Source organism: Ranitomeya imitator, chromosome 2 (assembly GCF_032444005.1).
Source record: "Ranitomeya imitator isolate aRanImi1 chromosome 2, aRanImi1.pri, whole genome shotgun sequence".
In the NCBI taxonomy this organism is placed as follows: domain Eukaryota; kingdom Metazoa; phylum Chordata; class Amphibia; order Anura; family Dendrobatidae; genus Ranitomeya; species Ranitomeya imitator.
In genome coordinates, this window is record NC_091283.1 from 23,110,358 (window position 1) to 23,128,707 (window position 18,350).

The 18,350-nt window shown below is 46.5% G+C and overlaps 1 protein-coding gene across 1 annotated transcript; it reads right to left on the reverse strand.

The window, feature by feature from the left end:
• Positions 1 to 3,410: 3,410 nt before the first annotated feature.
• GPR174 (G protein-coupled receptor 174) lies at positions 3,411 to 14,800 on the reverse strand. The gene is made up of 2 exons (XM_069755423.1): positions 14,661 to 14,800; positions 3,411 to 5,863 (listed from the first exon to the last, which is right to left on the reverse strand). Exon 2 carries the CDS (start codon positions 5,615 to 5,617, stop codon positions 4,616 to 4,618), a length of 1,002 nt encoding a protein of 333 aa, XP_069611524.1. The 5' UTR covers positions 5,618 to 5,863; positions 14,661 to 14,800; the 3' UTR covers positions 3,411 to 4,615.
• Positions 14,801 to 18,350: the final 3,550 nt, after the last annotated feature.

Sequence of the window (18,350 nt, forward strand, 5' to 3'; positions counted from 1 at the left end):
ATTCCTGATCACAGACGTCTCCATCCAATGTCACTGAGCGAGAGCGCAAAGGAGAAGAGGCAAAATGTCACCTCTAGATGTGCAAAGCTGAAGAGACAGACCCCAATAGACCGCAGCAGTAACTGCAGAGAAAGGTGGTCCTACAGAGTCCTGACTCAGGGGCTGGATATAAATGCACGGAACAATGTTCAGATTTATGTTTTTAAAATAATATTTTCCTTTACACATCACAAATACTTAGTGTTTGTATCACCGAATATCCCAATACAATACATTTTAGTTTGTGGATGTAACGTGGAAAGGTGATGAAAAGTTCACAAGGTGTGGATACTTTACATATACATTATGGTGTGAACTTTGGTCCTGTATTGCTATTTTCTCTTTTTCTGACATCCAGTGCTGCACTCACTATTCTGCTGGTGCAGTCACTGTGTACATACATTATATTACTGATCCCGAGTTACATCCTGTATTATACTCCAGAGCTGCACTCACTATTCTGCTGGTGCAGTCACTGTGTACATACATTACATTACTGGTCCTGAGTTACATCCTGTATTATACTTCAGAGCTGCACTCACTATTCTGCTGGTGCAGTCACTGTGTACATACATTACATTAGTGATCCTGAGTCACATCCTGTATTATACTTCAGAGCTGCACTCACTATTCTGCTGGTGCAGTCACTGTGTACATACATTACATTACTGATCCTGAGTTACATCCTGTATTATACCCCAGAGCTGCACTCACTATTCTGCTGGTGCAGTCACTGTGTACATACATTACATTACTGATCCTGAGTTACATCCTGTATTATACTCCAGAGCTGCACTCACTATTCTGCTGGTGCAGTCGCTGTGTACATACATTACATTACTGATCCTGAGTTACATTCTGTATTATACTCCGGAGCTGCACTCACTATTCTGCTGGTGCAGTCACTGTGTACATACATTACATTACTGATCCTGAGTTACATCCTGTATTATACTCCAGAGCTGCACTCACTATTCTGCTGGTGCAGTCACTGTGTACATACATTACATTAGTGATCCTGAGTTACATCCTGTATTATACTCCAGAGCTGCACTCACTATTCTGCTGGTGCAGTCGCTGTGTACATACATTACATTACTGATCCTGAGTTACATCCTGTATTATACTCCAGAGCTGCACTCACTATTCTGCTGGTGCAGTCACTGTGTACATACATTACATTACTGATCCTGAGTTACATCCTGTATTATACTCCAGAGCTGCACTCACTATTCTGCTGGTGCAGTCACTGTGTACATACATTACATTACTGATCCTGAGTTACATCCTGTATTATACTCCAGAGCTGCACTCACTATTCAGCTGGTGCAGTCGCTGTGTACATACATTACATTACTGATCCTGAGTTACATCCTGTATTATACTCCAGAGCTGCACTCACTATTCTGCTGGTGCAGTCGCTGTGTACATACATTACATTACTGATCCTGAGTTACATCCTGTATTATACTCCAGAGCTGCACTCACTATTCTGCTGGTGCAGTCGCTGTGTACATATATTACATTACTGATCCTGAGTTACATCCTGTATTATACTCCAGAGCTGCACTCACTATTCTGCTGGTGCAGTCGCTGTGTACATACATTACATTACTGATCCTGAGTTACATCCTGTATTATACTCCAGAGCTGCACTCACTATTCTGCTGGTGCAGTTACTGTGTACATACATTACATTACTGATCCTGAGTTACATCCTGTATTATACTCCAGAGCTGCACTCACTATTCTGCTGGTGCAGTCACTGTGTACATACATTACATTACTGATCCTGAGTTACATCCTGTATTATACCACAGAGCTGTACTCACTATGCTGCTGGTGCAGTTACTGTGTACATACATTACATTACTGATCCTGAGTTACATCCTGTATTATACTCCAGAGCTGCACTCACTATTCTGCTGGTGCAGTCGCTGTGTACATAAATTACAGTACTGATCCTGAGTTACATCCTGTATTATACTCCAGAGCTGCACTCACTATTCTGCTGGTGCAGTCGCTGTGTACATATATTACATTACTGATCCTGAGTTACATCCTGTATTATACTCCAGAGCTGCACTCACTATTCTGCTGGTGCAGTCGCTGTGTACATACATTACATTACTGATCCTGAGTTACATCCTGTATTATACTCCAGAGCTGCACTCACTATTCTGCTGGTGCAGTTACTGTGTACATACATTACATTACTGATCCTGAGTTACATCCTGTATTATACTCCAGAGCTGCACTCACTATTCTGCTGGTGCAGTCGCTGTGTACATACATTACATTACTGATCCTGAGTTACATCCTGTATTATACTCCAGAGCTGCACTCACTATTCTGCTGGTGCAGTCACTGTGTACACACATTACATTACTGATCCTGAGTTACATCCTGTATTATACTCCAGAGCTGCACTCACTATTCTGCTGGTGCAGTCGCTGTGTACATACATTACAGTACTGATCCTGAGTTACATCCTGTATTATACTCCAGAGCTGCACTCACTATTCTGCTGGTGCAGTCGCTGTGTACATACATTACATTACTGATCCTGAGTTACATCCTGTATTATACTCCAGAGCTGCACTCACTATTCTGCTGGTGCAGTCGCTGTGTACATACATTACATTACTGATCCTGAGTTACATCCTGTATTATACTCCAGAGCTGCACTCACTATTCTGCTGGTGCAGTTACTGTGTACATACATTACATTACTGATCCTGAGTTACATCCTGTATTATACTCCAGAGCTGCACTCACTATTCTGCTGGTGCAGTCGCTGTGTACATACATTACATTACTGATCCTGAGTTACATCCTGTATTATACTCCAGAGCTGCACTCACTATTCAGCTGGTGCAGTCGCTGTGTACATACATTACATTACTGATCCTGAGTTACATCCTGTATTATACTCCAGAGCTGCACTCACTATTCTGCTGGTGCAGTTACTGTGTACATACATTACATTACTGATCCTGAGTTACATCCTGTATTATACTCCAGAGCTGCACTCACTATTCTGCTGGTGCAGTCGCTGTGTACATACATTACATTACTGATCCTGAGTTACATCCTGTATTATACTCCAGAGCTGCACTCACTATTCTGCTGGTGCAGTCACTGTGTACATACATTACATTACTGATCCGGAGTTTCTTCATGTCGTGTGGAATCGGTTAGTGTAACAGAAGACACATGAGCAGCGAGTGCAGCTCTGGATGTGACTACAGACATGATGTGACTCAGTATATATATATATATATATATATACCTGGTTTCTCCTCATCATGACTATTTTATAACAATATGAACATTACAGAATATAAATGTCAATTTTAATAGAAAAATATAAAAATAAATACTGAAGAGTTTTTCCCATCGGGAAAATAGAAAATATGACTCCTCCACAGAGAAGAAACAGAAGTAAGATGACAACTCTGTGTCCATAAATGCGGAGCAGAGATCCAGATCTGACACATATCCCCGTACAGTGCGGTGTGACCCCATATATTACACCCCTCGTGCACCGCGGACCTCCTGCCCACCTCACACATGCCCCATCTGTCTCCAGTCACTGGGTCAGAATCTCCAATCCACTCTTTATGCGCCTAATATATCTCCTACACCATTCATAACCCCCATATTTCCACTGTCCCAAATGTCGCTCATAACCCCCTTCATGCGCCTCTCCTAGACCCCATGTGTCCCCGATGCAGCCTCCCTGCTGCCACTGTGTCCCTCATACTTTCCTCATAACCCCACTATATTCCCCAATATGTCCCCCATGCTCCCCACATATATCCCCCTATGCCCCTCATTTATCCCATGCTCCCCTAAAATGCCCTCCATACCGCCCTCATATATCCCCCATATGTCCCCTTATTCACCCCCCCGTACGCCCCTCGTACATTCTCCTTTACACGTCCCCTAAAAGTCCCTTATACATCCCTATACGTCCCTGCTACGTCAGGCCTCACCCCCTATATGTCCCCATCTCTGCCCCATAAAGCCTTTTTTCCTTTACATTGTGACACCTCTTCCATCACTGCTCCTCCACAAGTTCTGCCTCAGTTGTCAGGTGTCATGACTGTGGAGGAGGGGAAACATGTGATACGGAAGCTCTAGAGTCGGGGGCAGGGGAGTGACCATATAACCCGTCATCCAGCTTTCCCAGGATCAGATTTAATCATGAATTTTCTGGACCTGGATCCCGCGGGGGTGGTACAATGCGATGCGCGGCTCCTCGGGGGAGGAGTCACAGATGTCCACCATTCACAGTAATGATCATCCTACAAGGATCAGAGGTGTCACAGGAAATGGCTGCCGCTCGTCACTCACATCGGAGGGTGGAGGACTCGAACACGGTGGCTCATTTTAGCGTAAATCTACCATTGTCTCGTGCGGACCACGAGCCTCTTATCTGCTCTGTAGGAACTGGTGGGGGTTGTAGTAGCCGCAGCCTCATGGTGATGGCCCGATGGTGTGAGGACGGGGTTTATCTCCAGGCCCCCTGACACCTCGTACATCGTGTCGCCTGCTGACGCTCCCGCCGTTGTCAGCTGGACCCGAGGCCGTCCGGATCCAACAAGTCTTTGGTGCAGAAGATCTGCAGCTCGGTGCCGTCCACCAGGTCCTGCCGGGACAGTCTCCTCCGGAACTCGTCGGTGGTGAAGTAGTAGATGACGGGATCCAGGCAGCAGTTCATACTGGCCAGGCACAGCGCCACGGGGTGCAGGGTGAGGATGACCCTCCGCTGCGAGCACGACGCGATCTTCTTGGCTTTGGCCAGGAAATGTAGCGGGAAGCTGAAGTGATAAGGAGCGAAGCAGACGAGGAAGACTCCGGCGCAGGTCAGGATCATCTTCAGCGCCTTCCTCTTCTCCCCGAGGTCGCGAGAAGCGGCGTGCGGCTCCCGCAGCGACGTCACCGTCCTCCAGGTGCAGAACACGATGGTGAGAAGCGGAGTGACGAAACCGAGGAGCTCGGCCGCGGTCACCGTCACGATGGAGCTGGTGAGCCCGATGTCCAGCAGAGGGAGGTCCACGAAGCATTTGTCCTCACCGCCGGCGCCGCGCGTCTCGTTCCCGATCCGTAAGAGCGGAAACGCGAGGCAGGTGACGCAGACGAGGACCCAGCCGGCGACGCTGAGGTAAACGTCGCACTGCCGCTTCCGTCCGGTGAAGCTGAAGGGGTAGATGAGGTACATGAAGCGGCGGACGCTGATGCACACCAGGAAGAAGATGCTGGCGTACATGTTCACGTACTTCAGGTAGAAGCAGAACATGCAGAGGAAGCGGCCGAACGGCCAGGACTTGTTCAGGTAGTAAAATATCCGCAGCGGCAGCGACAGGACCTGCAGCAGGTCAGCGATGGCGAGGTTAATCATGAAGATCACCGCGCGCTTTGTCTCCTTCTTGTACACGTGGAAGAACCAGAGCGCCAGGACGTTCCCGATCAGCCCCGGGATGAAGATGACCGTGTAGGTGATGGCGTACAGGTAATCCAGGAAGCGCTGCTCCTCCCCGCAGCCGTCTGTAACGTTGCTGCCAGTGGGCATCTTCCCCTGCGCTGGGATCCGGGCGAGCAGGGGTTAACGCCGGCTCAGCTCTCCGATACCCCGGAGGTCATGGTCGAAGATCAGGTCCCCGGATTCGCCGCATTGCGTCCACGTTGCATCGCCAATTCCAAGGGTGTTATAGTCCTATTCCTCCCATTTCTGTTGGATTCATCCTCACGGGATTATCCAGCGAGAACCGCGGTGCCGCCATAAGTAACGAGCTTCATGGTGACTGCAAACACGGACCTGGAACAGACAAAAAACACAGGGGTCATGGCTTAGATAATGACGAACGGGTGCGACACCGAAAGCAACGAACACGGCCAGGACCCTTCACACAACTCTACACAAACGGCCCAGATGGAGAGGAGAGAGATAATACTGCTGTAGTTAGTGTTTTATCTCTCCCTAGTGCTGAACTCACAGCTACACTGCTCAGTACTGTGGTATAATGTCCTCCATTCTTCTGCTTTCCAGTAAGTGTTTTGTCTCACCCCAAGACTGATTCACAGCTACACAGTTCAGTATTGCTGTATAATGCTCTCCATGCTGCTCTCTGATGTTTTACTTCATATCAGTGCTGGATACTCAGCTACACTGCTCAGTACTGCTCTATAATTTAAAACATATGCTGTTTTCTAGTAAATGTTTTATCTAATCTCTCTTTTGGATTCCTAGCTACACTTCTCAATACTACTGTATAATGTATTTCATGCTGCTGTCTTCTAGGGGTTTATCTCACCCCTCACAGCTACACTGCTCAGTACTGTTGTATAATGTCCTCTATACTGATTGTTTCTAGTGAATCTTCATCTCACACTGCAGCTGGAATACAGCCACAGTGCACAGTACTGCTATATAAATCCCTACTTCCTTCTGCTTTCTTGTAAGTGTTTTATCTCATCCCAAAACTGGATTCACGGCTAATCAGTTCAGTGCTGCTGTCTAATCAAAGTCCTTTTATATATATAGCCCATTCTCTTTTTTTGAACATAGGTCTCCATCAAACTCCACCGCACCCAAAAGCACCGCAAATACTGGCTGGTGACAACCTCATGCAGCCTTTATCTACCCCCATTCCTCAGGATGGCTGGACCATCACTGTAACTACACATCTGTACATTGTGTCTCCCCCACCTCACTGTAGACTGTAAGCTCTTACGAGCAGGGTCGTCATTATCTTTGCTTTAATTATTGTACTGTCTTTAACGTTCTTACTTATGACTTGCATTTGAATAGTAAAGCGCTGCAGAATATGTTGGCGCTATATAAAGATTATTATTATATAATGCTCTCAGTGCTGCTCCTTTCTATTAAGTGCTTTATTTAATCTCAGAGCTGAATTCACAGCTACACTGCTCAGTACCGCTCTACAATGTCATACATGGGCTGTTTTCTAGTAGGTATTTTATTTCATTTCAGTGCTAGATTCACAGTTACACTGCTCAGTAGTGCTTTATAACACCCCCATGCTGCTGTTTCTAGTAAGTGTTTTATCTAATTTCTCTTCTGATTCCTAGCTGTACAGCTTAGTATTGCTGTATAATGTATTTAATGCCATTGTTTTCTAGTGGTTTTTCTCACCCCAGTGTTGGATTCCCAGCTATGCTGCTCAGTACTGTTGTATAATATCCTCAAGTCTGTGTGTGCTGTGTATGGGAGACATCATAGCAATCAGTCTCCTCGCATCAGCTCAGAGACAACTGATTAGCGACAGATCCTGCAGAGGGGAAACTGGTGAAATAGCAGAATACCAGTCACACAATGGCAGAGATTACTCTCCTGAAATGAAAGGTAACCTTGCCTGTGTTCATTTATCACCTTTTACAAAGTAACCACAGAAGCACGGCGTCCGGTATTACTCACATGGACACATTGTAACAAACGCACAGCTGTGAGAAGTATTAGGTAAGGGTGGGGTTTCAGATGTACATTCAGCGAGTGTATAAATGAGCACCCCGCCTCCTCAAGTAGAAAGGGTTAATGAGCGAGGGGCGCTGGCAGTGGGGACCCCGGACCCTCTCTGCCCGCAGGCGACGCTTCCTCTTTTGCTTCTAAGCAATTTCTATTATAATTTGAAGATTTAGGAAATTTTCTGATTCTTCTCACATGACGTCTCCAATGGGAACCCCCAACCCAGCAGTGTCGGAAAGTGACCCCACTACCGGGGGACGGTGCGGACGGAGGCGTCTGATAATCCGGCACCTGCCATCATAGTAATGGCATCACAGCCAGAGGCAAAAGTCACATGACTGCACCCCCAATAGCTGCCCCCGAATATTCTCATCACAGGTGGACGAGTGCAGCCCCCAAAGCATCGATTTATAGGGGGCACTCTGCTGTAATAACCTGTAATCTGGGGAATATAAGGGGCACTCTGTTGTAATAACCTGTAATCTGGGGAATATAAGGGGCACTGCTGTAATAACCTGTAATCTGGGGAATATAAGGGGCACTCTGCTGTAATAACCTGTAATCTGGGGAATATAAGGGGCACTCTGCTGTAATAACCTGTAATCTGGGGAATATAAGGGGCACTCTGCTGTGATAACCTGTAATCTGGGGAATATAAGGGGCACTCTGCTGTAATAACCTGTAATCTGGGGAATATAAGGGGCACTCTGCTGTAATAACCTGTAATCTGGGGAATATAAGGGGCACTCTGCTGTAATAACCTGTAATCTGGGGAATATAAGGGGCACTCTGCTGTAATAACCTGTAATCTGGGGAATATAAGGGGCACTCTGCTGTAATAACCTGTAATCTGGGGTATATAAAGGGCACTCTGCTGTAATAACCTGTAATCTGGGGAATATAAGGGGGCACTCTGCTGTAATAACCTGTAATCTGGAGAATATAAGGGGCACTGCTGTAATAACCTATAATCTGGGGAATATAAGGGGCACTGCTGTAATAACCTGTAATCTGGAGAATATAAGGGGCACTCTGCTGTAATAACCTGTAATCTGGGGAATATAAGGGGCACTCTGCTGTAATAACCTGTAATCTGGGGAATATAAGGGGCACTCTGCTGTAATAACCTGTAATCTGGGGAATATATGGGGCACTCTGCTGTAATAACCTGTAATCTGGGGAATATAAGAGGCACTCTGCTGTAATAACCTGTAATCTGGGGAATATAAGGGGCACTCTGCTGTAATAACCTGTAATCTGGGGAATATATGGGGCACTCTGCTGTAATAACCTGTAATCTGGGGAATATAAGGGGGCACTCTGCTGTAATAACCTGTAATCTGGGGAATATAAGGGGCACTCTGCTGTAATAACCTGTAATCTGGGGAATATAAGAGGCACTCTGCTGTAATAACCTGTAATCTGGGGAATATAAGGGGCACTCTGCTGTAATAACCTGTAATCTGGGGAATATAAGGGACACTCTGCTGTAATAACCTGTAATCTGGGGAATATAAGGGGGCACTCTGCTGTAATAACCTGTAATCTGGGGAATATAAAGGGCACTCTGCTGTAATAACCTGTAATCTGGGGAATATAAGGGGACACTCTGCTGTAATAACCTGTAATCTGGGGAATATAAGGGGCACTTTGCTGTAATAACCTGTAATCTGGAGAATATAAGGGGCACTGCTGTAATAACCTATAATCTGGGGAATATAAGGGGCACTGCTGTAATAACCTGTAATCTGGAGAATATAAGGGGCACTCTGCTGTAATAACCTGTAATCTGGGGAATATAAGGGGCACTCTGCTGTAATAACCTGTAATCTGGGGAATATATGGGGCACTCTGCTGTAATAACCTGTAATCTGGGGAATATAAGAGGCACTCTGCTGTAATAACCTGTAATCTGGGGAATATAAGGGGCACTCTGCTGTAATAACCTGTAATTTGGGGAATATAAGGGACACTCTGCTGTAATAACCTGTAATCTGGGGAATATAAGGGGGCACTCTGCTGTAATAACCTGTAATCTGGGGAATATAAGGGGCACTCTGCTGTAATAACCTGTAATCTGGGGAATATAAAGGGCACTCTGCTGTAATAACCTGTAATCTGGGGAATATAAGGGGACACTCTGCTGTAATAACCTGTAATCTGGGGAATATAAGGGGCACTTTGCTGTAATAACCTGTAATCTGGGGAATATAAGGGGCACTCTGCTGTAATAACCTGTAATCTGGGGAATATAAGGGGCACTCTGCTGTAATCACCTGTAATCTGGGGAATATAAGGGGCACTCTGCTGTAATAACCTGTAATCTGGGGAATATAAGGGGCACTCTGCTGTAATAACCTGTAATCTGGGGAATATAAGGGGGCACTCTGCTGTAATAACCTGTAATCTGGGGAATATAAGGGGCACTCTGCTGTAATAACCTGGTGAATACTCGCTATCTACTATATAATTGTCTAAGGGTCACTTCCGTCTTTCTGTCCTTCTGTCTGTCACGGATATTCATTGGTCGCGGCCTCTGTCTGTCATGGAATCCAAGTCGCTGATTGGTCTCGTCAGCTGCCTGTCATGGCTGCCGCAACAAATCAGCGACGGCTACAGTCCGATTAGTTCCTCCCCTGCAGTCAGCGCCCGCATACTCCCCGCAGTCACCGCTCACACAGGGTTAATGCCAGCGGTAACGGACCGCGTTATGCCGCGGGTAACTCACTCCGTTACCGCCACTATTAACCCTGTGTGACCAAGTTTTTACTATTGATGCTGTCTATGCAGTGTCAATAGTAAAAATATCTAATGTTAAAAATAATTAAAAAAATAACAAATCATTATATACTCACCTTTCGCGACACTCTAGTGACCTCCGGCAGCTTCCAGTGCCAAGGATGGTATGGGAGAAGGACATGCCATGATGTCGCAGTCATGTGACCGAACTACAAGGGGCCCTCGGAAGGTGAGTATATGTTTATTTTTTAACCTGTGACATATGTGGCTGGGCAATATACTACGTGGCTCTGTGCTGTATACTACGTGGCTGGGCAATATACTATATGACTGGGCAATATACTACGTGGCTGGGCAATATACTATGTGGCTGGGCAATATACTACGTGGCTGGGCAATATACTATGTGGCTGGGCAATATACTACGTGGCTGGGCAATATACTAAGTGGCTGGGCAATATATTACGTGGCTGGGCAATATACTACGTGGCTGGGCAATATACTACGTGGCTGGGCAATATACTACATCACTAGGCAATATACTACGTGGCTGGGCAATATATTACGTGGCTGGGCAATATACTACGTGGCTGGGCAATATATTACGTGGCTGGGCAATATACTACGTGGCTGGGCAATATACTACGTGGCTCTGTGCTGTATACTACGTGACTGGGCAATATACTATATGACTGGGCAATATATTACGTGACTGGGCAATATGCTACGTGGCTGGGCAATATACTACGTGGCTGGGCAATATACTATGTGACTGGGCAATATACTACGTGACAGGGCAATATGCTACGTGGCTGGGCAATATACTACGTGGCTGGACAATATACTACGTGACTGGGCAATATACTACGTGACAGGGCAATATGCTACGTGGCTGGGCAATATACTACGTGGCTGGGCAATATACTACGTGGCTGGGCAATATACTACGTGGCTGGACAATATACTACGTGGCTGGGCAATATACTACGTGGCTGGGCAATATACTACGTGGCTGGGCAATATACTACGTGGCTGGACAATATACTACGTGACTGGGCAATATACTACGTCACTGGGCAATATACTACGTGGCTGGGCAATATACTACGTGGCTGGACAATATACTACGTGACTGGGCAATATACTACGTCACTGGGCAATATGCTACGTGGCTGGGCAATATACTACGTCACTGGGCAATATACTACGTGGCTGGGCAATATACTACGTGACTGGGCAATATACTACGTGACTGGGCAATATACTACGTGACTGGGCAATATACTACGTGACTGGGCAATATACTACGTGACAGGGCAATATACTACGTGGCTGGGCAATATGCTACGTGGCTGGGCAATATACTACGTGACTGGGCAATATACTACGTCGCTGGACAATATACTACGTGGCTGGGCAATATACTACGTGACTGGGCAATATACTACGTCGCTGGGCAATATGCTACGTGGCTGGGCAATATACTACGTGGCTGGACAATATACTACGTGACTGGGCAATATACTACGTGACAGGGCAATATGTTACGTGGCTGGGCAATATACTACGTGGCTGGGCAATATACTACGTGGCTGGACAATATACTACGTGGCTGGGCAATATACTACGTGGCTGGGCAATATACTACGTGGCTGGGCAATATACTACGTGACTGGGCAATATACTACGTGACTGGGCAATATACTACGTCACTGGGCAATATACTACGTCACTGGGCAATATACTATGTGACTGGACAATATACTACGTGGCTGGACAATATACTATGTGACTGGACAATATACTACGTGGCTGGGAAATATACTATGTGACTGGACAATATACTACGTCACTGGGCAATATACTACGTGGCTGGGCAATATACTACGTGACTGGGCAATATACTATGTGACTGGACAATATACTATGTGACTGGACAATATACTACGTGACTGGGCAATATACTACGTCGCTGGGCAATATGCTACGTGGCTGGGCAATATACTACGTGGCTGGACAATATACTACGTGACTGGGCAATATACTACGTGACAGGGCAATATGCTACGTGGCTGGGCAATATACTACGTGGCTGGGCAATATACTACGTGGCTGGACAATATACTACGTGGCTGGGCAATATACTACGTGGCTGGGCAATATACTACGTGGCTGGGCAATATACTACGTGACTGGGCAATATACTACGTGACTGGGCAATATACTACGTCACTGGGCAATATACTACGTCACTGGGCAATATACTATGTGACTGGACAATATACTACGTGGCTGGACAATATACTATGTGACTGGGCAATATACTACGTGGCTGGACAATATACTATGTGACTGGGCAATATACTACGTGGCTGGACAATATACTACGTGGCTGGGCAATATACTACGTGGCTGGGCAATATACTACGTGGCTGGGCAATATACTACGTGACTGGGCAATATACTACGTGACTGGGCAATATACTACGTGACTGGGCAATATACTATGTGACTGGACAATATACTATGTGGCTGGGCAATATACTACGTGGCTGGGCAATATACTACGTGGCTGGGCAATATACTACGTGACTGGGCAATATACTACGTGACTGGACAATATACTATGTGACTGGACAATATACTACGTGACTGGGCAATATACTACGTGACTGGGCAATATACTACGTGACTGGGCAGTATACTACGTGACTGGGCAGTATACTATGTGACTGGACAATATACTACGTGACTGGGCAATATACTATGTGACTGGACAATATACTACGTGGCTGGGCAATATACTACGTGGCTGGGCAATATACTACGTGGCTGGACAATATACTATGTGACTGGACAATATACTACGTGGCTGGGCAATATACTACGTGACTGGGCAATATACTACGTGACTGGGCAATATACTACGTGACTGGGCAATATACTACGTGACTGGACAATATACTACGTGACTGGGCAATATACTATGTGACTGGACAATATACTACGTGGCTGGGCAATATACTACGTGGCTGGGCAATATACTACGTGGCTGGACAATATACTACGTGGCTGGACAATATACTATGTGACTGGGCAATATACTACGTGGCTGGACAATATACTATGTGACTGGGCAATATACTACGTGGCTGGACAATATACTATGTGACTGGGCAATATACTACGTGGCTGGACAATATACTATGTGACTGGGCAATATACTATGTGGCTGGGCAATATACTACGTGACTGGGCAATATACTACGTGGCTGGACAATATACTACGTGGCTGGACAATATACTATGTGACTGGGCAATATACTATGTGACTGGGCAATATACTACGTGGCTGGGCAATATACTACGTGACTGGGCAATATACTATGTGGCTGGGCAATATACTACGTGACTGGGCAATATACTATGTGACTGGGCAATATACTACGTGGCTGGGCAATATACTATGTGACTGGGCAATATACTACGTGACTGGGCAATATACTATGTGGCTGGGCAATATACTATGTGACTGGACAATATACTACGTGACTGGGCAATATACTATGTGACTGGACAATATACTACGTGACTGGGCAATATACTATGTGGCTGGGCAATATACTATGTGACTGGGCAATATACTATGTGACTGGACAATATACTACGTGACTGGGCAATATACTATGTGACTGGACAATATACTACGTGGCTGGGCAATATACTATGTGGCTGGGCAATATACTATGTGACTGGGCAATATACTACGTGACTGGGCAATATACTATGTGGCTGGGCAATATACTATGTGACTGGACAATATACTACGTGACTGGGCAATATACTATGTGACTGGACAATATACTACGTGACTGGGCAATATACTATGTGACTGGACAATATACTACGTGACTGGGCAATATACTACGTGGCTCTGCTGTATACTATGTGGCTGGGCAATATACTATGTGGCTGGGCAATATACTACGTGGCTGGACAATATACTATGTGGCTGGGCAATATACTACGTGGCTGGGCAATATACTATGTGGCTGGGCAATATACTACGTGGCTGGACAATATACTATGTGGCTGGGCAATATACTACGTGACTGGGCGATATACTACGTGGACATGCATATTCTAGAATACCCGATGGGTTAGAATCGGGCCAACATCTAGTTTGTAATGAACACTCTGCAGAACTTCTGGAAACATTTGCTGTGGGCAGAGAAGCCATGAGAGCTGCCGGCTGCAGTGTAAAGCACGGTCAGACATTGTGGGGCAAACATAAAATCATCTTCATAAAAAAAAACGAGATAAACTCAAACCCAGAACCGCAGGGGCCGCCCGACCCCCGAGCTACAAGCCCCGGTGATGAAGCTCCTACCTGTGACGGCGGCTCCGCTCCCTTCTTTCACTCCGCACTTGCTCACAGTCGGGGTCGGGAGGTCACACGCAGAAATCCCCTCACTGACACCAGGGAGAGACTACAACTCCCATCAGATGCACCGCGGAGCAGCGATCACTGACACTGACTGAGGACAGGGCGGGGCCGGGCTCTGTGCACACCGGGTGATGGAGCGGAAACGTCAGGTTTCAGTGTGAACAAAGCCCGTGTGATAAGAGCTTCCCCTGTATCTAATCCTCTCCTGTGCGATACTGCCTGCTGAGCTCTGTATCTAATCCTCTCCTGTGTCATAATGACTGCTGAGCTGTGTATCTAATCCTCTCCTGTGTGATACTGTCTGCTGAGCTGTGTATCTAATCCTCTCCTGTGTGATACTGTCTGCTGAGCCGTGTATCTAATCCTCTCCTGTGCGATACTGACTGCTGAGCTGTGTATCTAATCCTCTCCTGTGTGATACTGACTGCTGAGCCGTGTATCTAATCCTCTCCTGTGCGATACTGCCTGCTGAGCCGTGTATCTAATCCTCTCCTGTGTGATACTGACTGCTGAGCCGTGTATCTAATCCTCTCCTGTGTGATACTGTCTGCTGAGCTGTGTATCTAATCCTCTCCTGTGTGATACTGCCTGCTGAGCCATGTATCTAATCCTCTCCTGTGTGATACTGACTGCTGAGCCGTGTATCTAATCCTCTCCTGTGTGATACTGTCTGCTGAGCTGTGTATCTAATCCTCTCCTGTGTGATACTGTCTGCTGAGCTGTGTATCTAATCCTCTCCTGTGTGATACTGTCTGCTGAGCTGTGTATCTAATCCTCTCCTGTGCGATACTGCCTGCTGAGCCATGTATCTAATCCTCTCCTGTGTGATACTGACTGCTGAGCCGTGTATCTAATCCTCTCCTGTGTGATACTGTCTGCTGAGCCGTGTATCTAATCCTCTCCTGTGCGATACTGACTGCTGAGCTGTGTATCTAATCCTCTCCTGTGTGATACTGTCTGCTGAGCCATGTATCTAATCCTCTCCTGTGTGATACTGCCTGCTGAGCCATGTATCTAATCCTCTCCTGTGTGATACTGACTGCTGAGCCGTGTATCTAATCCTCTCCTGTGTGATACTGTCTGCTGAGCTGTGTATCTAATCCTCTCCTGTGTGATACTGTCTGCTGAGCTGTGTATCTAATCCTCTCCTGTGTGATACTGTCTGCTGAGCTGTGTATCTAATCCTCTCCTGTGCGATACTGCCTGCTGAGCCATGTATCTAATCCTCTCCTGTGTGATACTGACTGCTGAGCCGTGTATCTAATCCTCTCCTGTGTGATACTGTCTGCTGAGCTGTGTATCTAATCCTCTCCTGTGCGATACTGACTGCTGAGCTGTGTATCTAATCCTCTCCTGTGTGATACTGTCTGCTGAGCCGTGTATCTAATCCTCTCCTGTGTGATACTGCCTGCTGAGCCATGTATCTAATCCTCTCCTGTGCGATACTGACTGCTGAGCTGTGTATCTAATCCTATCCTGTCTGATACTGACTGCTGAGCCGTGTATCTAATCCTCTCCTGTGCGATACTGCCTGCTGAGCCATGTATCTAATCCTCTCCTGTGTGATACTGACTGCTGAGCCGTGTATCTAATCCTCTCCTGTGTGATACTGTCTGCTGAGCTGTGTATCTAATCCTCTCCTGTGCGATACTGACTGCTGAGCTGTGTATCTAATCCTCTCCTGTGTGATACTGACTGCTGAGCTGTGTATCTAATCCTCTCCTGTGTGATACTGTCTGCTGAGCCGTGTATCTAATCCTCTCCTGTGTGATACTGCCTGCTGAGCCATGTATCTAATCCTCTCCTGTGCGATACTGACTGCTGAGCTGTGTATCTAATCCTCTCCTGTGTGATACTGACTGCTGAGCTGTGTATCTAATCCTCTCCTGTGCGATACTGACTGCTGAGCTGTGTATCTAATCCTCTCCTGTGTGATACTGTCTGCTGAGCCGTGTATCTAATCCTCTCCTGTGTGATATTGCCTGCTGAGCCATGTATCTAATCCTCTCCTGTGCGATACTGACTGCTGAGCTGTGTATCTAATCCTATCCTGTCTGATACTGACTGCTGAGCCGTGTATCTAATCCTCTCCTGTGCGATACTGCCTGCTGAGCCATGTATCTAATCCTCTCCTGTGTGATACTGACTGCTGAGCCGTGTATCTAATCCTCTCCTGTGTGATACTGTCTGCTGAGCTGTGTATCTAATCCTCTCCTGTGCGATACTGACTGCTGAGCTGTGTATCTAATCCTCTCCTGTGTGATACTGACTGCTGAACTGTGTATCTAATCCTCTCCTGTGTGATACTGTCTGCTGAGCTGTGTATCTAATCCTCTCCTGTGCGATACTGTCTGCTGAGCCGTGTATCTAATCCTCTCCTGTGCGATACTGACTGCTGAGCTGTGTATCTAATCCTCTCCTGTGCGATACTGACTGCTGAGCTGTGTATCTAATCCTCTCCTTTGTGATACTGACTGCTGAGCTGTGTATCTAATCCTCTCCTTTGTGATACTGACTGCTGAGTCGTGTATCTAATCCTCTCCTGTGTGATGCTGTCTGCTGAGCTGTGTATCTAATCCTCTCCTGTGTGATGCTGACTGCTGAGCTGTGTATCTAATCCTCTCCTGTGTGATACTGACTGCTGAGCTGTGTATCTAATCCTCTCCTGTGTGATACTGACTGCTGAGCTGTGTATCTAATCCTCTCCTGTGCGATACTGACTGCTGAGCTGTGTATCTAATCCTCTCCTGTGTGATACTGACTGCTGAGCTGTGTATCTAATCCTCTCCTGTGTGATGCTGTCTGCTGAGCCGTGTATCTAATCCTCTCCTGTGTGATGCTGACTGCTGAGCCGTGTATCTAATCCTCTCCTGTGTGATGCTGACTGCTGAGCTGTGTATCTAATCCTCTCCTGTGTGATACTGACTGCTGAGCTGTGTATCTAATCCTCTCCTGTGTGATACTGACTGCTGAGCTGTGTATCTAATCCTCTCCTGTGTGATACTGTCTGCTGAGCCGTGTATCTAATCCTCTCCTGTGTGATACTGTCTGCTGAGCTGTGTATCTAATCCTCTCCTGTGTGATACTGACTGCTGAACTGTGTATCTAATCCTCTCCTGTGTGATACTGACTGCTGAGCTGTGTATCTAATCCTATCCTGTCTGATACTGACTGCTGAGCTGTGTATCTAATCCTCTCCTGTGTGATGCTGACTGCTGAGCTGTGTATCTAATCCTCTCCTGTGTGATACTGACTGCTGAGCTGTGTATCTAATCCTCTCCTGTGTGATACTGACTGCTGAGCTGTGTATCTAATCCTCTCCTGTGCGATACTGACTGCTGAGCTGTGTATCTAATCCTCTCCTGTGTGATACTGACTGCTGAGCTGTGTATCTAATCCTCTCCTGTGTGATACTGTCTGCTGAGCCGTGTATCTAATCCTCTCCTGTGTGATGCTGACTGCTGAGCCGTGTATCTAATCCTCTCCTGTGTGATGCTGACTGCTGAGCTGTGTATCTAATCCTCTCCTGTGTGATACTGACTGCTGAGCTGTGTATCTAATCCTCTCCTGTGTGATACTGACTGCTGAGCTGTGTATCTAATCCTCTCCTGTGTGATACTGTCTGCTGAGCCG

What these genes read in the sequence shown, in the direction of transcription:
- GPR174 (XM_069755423.1), bottom strand. Translation starts at nt 5,617, where the DNA reads ATGCCCACTGGCAGCAACGTTACAGACGGCTGCGGGGAGGAGCAGCGC.